The sequence below is a fragment of the Peromyscus californicus genome, unplaced genomic scaffold (genome assembly GCF_007827085.1).
Source record: "Peromyscus californicus insignis strain IS unplaced genomic scaffold, ASM782708v3 Scaffold_20__1_contigs__length_68692818, whole genome shotgun sequence".
NCBI lineage: Eukaryota > Metazoa > Chordata > Mammalia > Rodentia > Cricetidae > Peromyscus > Peromyscus californicus.
This window is the reverse complement of record NW_026294503.1, coordinates 23934597-23940596: the sequence shown is the minus strand read 5'-3', so window position 1 is coordinate 23940596 and position 6000 is coordinate 23934597. Positions and strand designations below refer to the sequence as shown.

General features: G+C 45.8%; 1 protein-coding gene across 2 annotated transcripts in view; it reads left to right on the top strand.

Annotated features, from left to right (window-relative positions):
- The first annotated feature begins 273 nt into the window (after positions 1 to 273).
- Positions 274 to 6000, top strand: part of Derl1 (derlin 1) — a 29084-nt gene continuing 23357 nt past the window's right edge. Inside the window, exon 1 of one of the 2 annotated variants that reach the window (XM_052747837.1) lies at positions 274 to 609. Coding sequence is in view for 1 of the 2 variants with exons in the window: in XM_052747836.1 (XP_052603796.1) it covers positions 457 to 609 (153 nt within the window). In the remaining variant the exon portion in view is untranslated. The remainder of the gene's footprint in view (positions 610 to 6000) is intronic. The other variant, XM_052747836.1, reaches the window with a different exon arrangement.

Here is a 6000-nt window from a genome sequence, read left to right as displayed (position 1 = left end):
CACTTTACCTCCTCCTTTCCCTTTAAATAAACACTCTCCAAGAGACACCCACTCGGATTACAACCAGCGAGAACTAGGTGAAGGGCATGTGACCTCCCCACTGGCTCGAAATTCTTGCCGTTGCTCTGGGCAACCACTGTTTCCCACTGGACACGTCGTCGCCGCCCCGCCTGTCCCAGTTGGCCCCACCCCAGGACGTCGAGCGCTTAAAAAAACGACACTGGCCCTTTAAGCCGCGAGGGCATTTCTGGTCACGTGGTCCGCGGCCACCGGAAGGGGAAGTTTTTCTGGCGAGCGCTGCCTCGCTTGTCCGAATTCGGTGGCGCCACGTCCGTCGGTCTCCGCCTCCTGCACCGCGGCTGCGTCCCTACTTTCCCTGGCCGAGCCGGCCGAGGAGCGCGGGGTGGGCACGGGAGGACGCGCGGCGCTGCGCAGCCGACCACCTGACGGGTGACCATGTCGGACATCGGGGACTGGTTCAGGAGCATCCCGGCCATCACGCGCTACTGGTTTGCTGCCACCGTCGCGGTCCCTTTGATCGGCAAGCTCGGTATTATCAGCCCGGCCTACTTCTTCCTCTGGCCCGAAGCCTTCCTCTATCGCTTCCAGGTAGTTAACTGGCGTCGGGCAGTGGGGACTACAGCCCCCAGGTGTCCCCGCGGCGGCAGGGCTGGTTCGGTGGGCTGCGGGGCGCGCTAGGGCTGGTGGGATCTGTAGTGCGTCCGGCTCCAGGGGTTTAAGGCGGGGTCCTTTGGGTCTCGGGAGGTCCTGAGGTTCTGAGCTAAGGCCTGGATAACTTAAGAGTCGCATTTTGGTGTGCTGGGAAAGTGACTCACGATACCTGTCTGGCAAGATTGTGCTTCCCGCCTTCCGCACTCTGAAGGAAATAGTGAAAAGGTAAGTTAGTGATGTTACCATGCTGTTGGCAGATTGGGCCCACCTGCCTTAATGTCCTCTGCTCTCCCTCCATCCCCAACGTGGTGATGCCATCTTAATCCGTGGTGTCTACTTGACAGACTTCTAGATGGGTGGTTTGCATGTTTACAGCTTTTCTCTCCGCCTTATAGGAGTGGTTTAAGGCCAGAGATTTAAAACAAAAAGTGTGAATTTATCTGTATTTTCTGCGGGTCCTAATCCAGCACCTGGCATAGACTAGTTAAATGTATCAGTGAATGAGGAAACTACTCAGGAGACGGGAGGTGTCAGTTTTCTTAAGCATTCAGGAAAACACTCAAGATTATCATTCTAGGCCAAAGAATATTAATTTCCTAGAGGTTATTTTTATCGTTTCTGTGATATAAATCAGGGGAAGCTCAGATTCCAGGATTAGATAAGAATCTCACCACATTCCTTGGCCTTCTCTTTCTGCTCTTCTCTGGCTGTTATTTTGTAGTCTCCTTTGCTGATTTCTCATTTTCCTGACCTATAGGATCCCTCTGTAGTCACTCCCTAAACATGGGAGTCAGATCTTACCAGTCAAGGGCATAAATACGTGAATGGGAGATTGTCAGATCCACAGGTATCTCTAGTGTAGTGGTGGAAATCACCACTTGGTGACCAGTAGACATCTAATCAAATCTCCTTTTTGTCTTTGCCCAAGAAGTAAATAGCAAATGCGTTGCTAGAGGAGTTTAAACTGACAGTCATAGAGACATCCCTGAGGGTTTTTTGCCTTTACTTTCTTTTCTAGTGCTGGAACTCAAATCCAGGGCATAGCATGTGCTAGGCGCGTGCTCTGCCATTGAGATACATACCTTGTACAGCCCCTTGACAATCTATTAAGAAGGCCCTTTTGATCCTACCTCAACTGTATATCCAGAATACAGACAGGTCTTTCTCTTTCTCCATTGCAAGCTGTTACCATGCCAGCTTTGCTCTTTCTGTTCTCAGTGGGCAGGCTAGAGTGGTCCTGTTAAAACGTGGGTCACGTCCTGTCAGTCTCCCTGGAATCCTCCAGTATCTGAAATTTGATGAGGAAAATCCTTGCCTGCTTGCTGTTGACCCAAGTCTACCCCGGGGCTTTTGTACATGTTCTTCCTCTACTGAGGAAGATAATCATGGCTCACTCATTTACCTCTGTGTCTCCTTCATGACTCTGCCCAAATGCCAGTTTACTTAAGGCCTTCTCTGATTGCTCTCCATCTGATTGAATCTCCATCCTCCTTTGCTCTGTTTCCCTTGCCTTCTCTTCTCCCTGCTCTATGCCATCTGTTGGTAGGGTCTTTACCACCTGCCTTTGATACCTAGACCAGTGCTGGGCCCATTGCAGCTGCTTATATGTTGCTCGAGTTCATGGAAGTAAGTGGAGGCTTGCTATTTTCTGGGCACTTACTACAATAGTGAATTAGACAGAGGTTCTGATCCTATAAAAAAAAACAGAGGGAGGCACGTGGTTAAGGAGAATGATTTAAGGTACCGGTGTTTCTGAAAAGTCTAAGAGGACACTTCGAGAATGTCTTTGGTTGGATCTGGCTTTGGACCTCACCTTCCAGAAAGTAGGAATAATAAACTTGGAAGATGGGGCAAAAACTGGGAATAGAAAGAGCCAACTGAAGTTGTGAAGCCTGGTAGATGAAGACAGGGAGTTAACCAGGGGTGCACACTGGAGAGCAAAGCGGGGAAGGTAGATTAGGGCTGGATCATAGAGGGCCTTGTAGTTCATGGTAAGAGGCTGAAATTTGAATTTTTTGCGCTGCTAAGGATCGATCCAACCTAGGGCCCTAGGGCATTGCACATGCTTGGCAAATGCTCTCTACCTTTGAACTTTTCTTTGAGAGCACCAGTGACACCTGGGAGGATTTGAACCAGACACTGAAAGATGACTGCCTACTCTGAGGAGTGGAGTTGGTTTGTTGGGAAGTGCTGGGTACTGGAATCAGAGAGAGAGAAATTAGGAGGCCAGAAAGATGATGGTTTGGATCGAGGTGGCTGTGATAGGTTTGGCAGTTAGTGTGGACAGGATTGTCACTAAATGGACTCAGAAGGTGAGCTGATAAAGGAAAGTGGACTCAAGGATAGCATTGTTTTGCAGGAGTGACTGACAGAGGCCTTTATGAAAGTGGGAATGTTTAGAGGGGCTTGCCGTATGGTTTGAGGTGTAGATTGTGGTTGTTAAATCTTGAGGTGCTTTTCAGGCATCCTAGTAGAGACAACCTGCAGCAGTTGGTTGTAAGAACATGGTTCTAGAGCACAGCCTGAATTGCATACTGTTTTCAATTACTTGCTTTGATAATTATGTTTTGGCAGAGTGCTGTTGTGCACCTTGTACCTTGTGGCATGTTGGGTAATGTGTGTGCATGAGGAGTGTTGGCTGTAAATCATTTTATGAGAACGCGTTTGAAACAGACTCTTTGAGCCGTCTTGTGAAATCTTGCTCACTTGTAGCCAGATTGGTAGAATAATCAACATCAAAAGCCTTTCTAATAAGCTACAGATACAGCAATATTAAAAGCAGGGAACTGACTAGAGACATCATTTGTGTCACACCTCAAGTATGGATGCCTCAGCCCCCTCGGATGCAGATTTGTGGCAAACCTAGTAGAAACCATGCAGAAAGATGGAAAAGCACAGAAGGTGTGCTCTCACAGTTTCTGCAGGAGCCGCCTCTCCTTAGGCACTCCATCTGTGTCAGCTCAGAGAAATTGTGGGATAATTGATTTAGAATTGTACATTCACAATTTGAAGTAACTAAAGATATATTCCTCCTCCTTTGTAGATCACTTTTGTGTGATGGGATGCTTTAAAACTAGAAACTTTAAAGTGCTGTTTCTCTAGTTTGGATAACAGAACACAGCAAGTGTGCTAAGACTCACTACTTGGCTGTCCATAGTTTCTCCCTATCAGGTACTTCCCAGTGATGGAGTGTCTTCATATTTGCCCCTGATTACAAGAGAGGTGTCTGTTTCCTGATGCCTTAGTATTTGCTGAAATTATATGCCCCTGTGGAGCCTGCATTAAATTTCATTTTTTTTTTTTTTTTTTTTTCGAGACAGGGTTTCTCTGTGTAGCTTTGCGCCTTTCCTGGAACTCACTTGGTAGTCCAAGCTGGGCCTCGAACTCACAGAGATCCGCCTGGCTCTGCCTCCCGAGTGCTGGGATTAAAGGCGTGTACCACCACCGCCCCGGCAAGTTTCATTTTTTAAAAACAAAATAGCATCATTCCCTTTGATCAGTATTGTGCTTTTCTATATGTATGTTATCTCAGCTTCCACACTGTCTTGAGATAGTGCTGGCTCGTTTATGAACACCTACAGCTGGCTTCTGTCTCAGCTAGTTAAGAGTGGTCTAAGTTGTCTTAAATTCCTTGCTAGCCCCTCACTCCCAAGTGTTTAGCAGAACATTTTGAAAAGTGATTTCTTCCAAATTAATTATAGAAAATGATTTTTCCTTTTTCCCTAGAAGGCCATAAGGTGTCGTGTACTTGAGTCATTTAGGATAGGAAGATTGCAGGCTTTCAAGTAGTTGGGTTTTGACATCAACTCAACTACTTACAACTCAGACTCTTACAGGTTGTGTGCCATGAACCAAGTTATTTATCTGTCTGGACCTCCACTATCCTTACTGAAAAGCAGAAATATTATAATGACGTGCAAACTCACCAGTTACAGGACTATTGACTACAGGGCTCTTCAGTTTAATGCTGGTTTTTAATGTAGAAATTACAGTAAATGAATATATTAATTATAAGATAAGTCCTAATTTCAGAAACACAAACAAAAGTGCCTTCAAATCAAGGGAACTATATTAGTTGTTTCATACCTCTCAAGTATAGCACACAAAATATTGTTTGTATAATAACCAACAAATAGTCTTAATAAGTAAACTATTGAAATAGTTTACTATTTTTATTTATTAGTAGTAATAAGAGACTTTAATATTAATTTAAATCAGAAGTATAAACCCCACTGGGGAAGCAGAGGCCAGGCTGGGCTGTACAGCAGGTTTCAGGCTCGCTTTGCTAGAGAGTGAGACCCTATTCCAATAAAGTGAAAAATAAACAACGGCAAAAATAAAGAAGGTCACTGGGGGCTAGGGATGTGGCTCAGTTGGTGTGGTGCCTGCCTAGAATTCCCAAAGCCTTGGGTTTGATCCCTGATACCACATAAACACCACATAGGCATGGTGACATGTAATGTAATCCCAGCACTCCAGGGTGGAGGCAGGAGGATCCAAATTCACAATCATCCTTGCCTATACAATAGCTTCAAGGATAGTCTATCTTAGAAAAAAATAGAAAGAACTAGTAAACAACAACAAAAGGCCCCTAACTTAAAGTGGGAAGACGTGAGCGCTCAGCTTCTCTAACTTGTTTCCCAGAGTCAGAAGTGGCACCAGCCACATCTGTGCTGCAGACAGGTGCTTCCATTTCCCAGCTTCTGCTTATCTTGTCGCATTTAACCCAGTGACTTCAGGTTGATTTAAGTGTATTTAAGAGTATGCTTTATATACAGCTGGGAGGAGAGTAAACTTGGACTGTAAGCTGACATGTAGCAGCAGCAAGAGGGCTAACACCATCATTCAGCACACACATATATGATCATCTTGCTTGGAGACCCATGTGTGTGCGTGTGCGTGCGCGTGTGCGTTCGTGTGTGCGCGAGTGTGTGCGTGCACATGTGCATGCTCAAGTATACAAGTTCTTGAAGGCCAGAGAACCTTGGGTGTCATTCCTCGGGAGCTGTAAGCCTTGTTTTTTGAGACCAGCTTTTTCACTGGGACCTGGGCTCACTGATTAGGCTAGGCTGGTTTCCATCCTCCCAGCACTGGACTGACAGGTATTTACCACTGTGCCTGGCTTTTTACATGCCTTCTAGGTACTGAGCTCATGCCCTCATCCCCTTTCCCTGCCCCCCCCCCCCAATGTTGACATTCTTAACTTCAAAATAACCCTTTTGTTTCAGACAAATCTTATTTTCACTTTACTATTCCGCTTTGATTCTGGATGGCATTTGCAATTATCTCATTAGCAAGTTATTTGAGAAGTTTTAGTTAAATGATGGA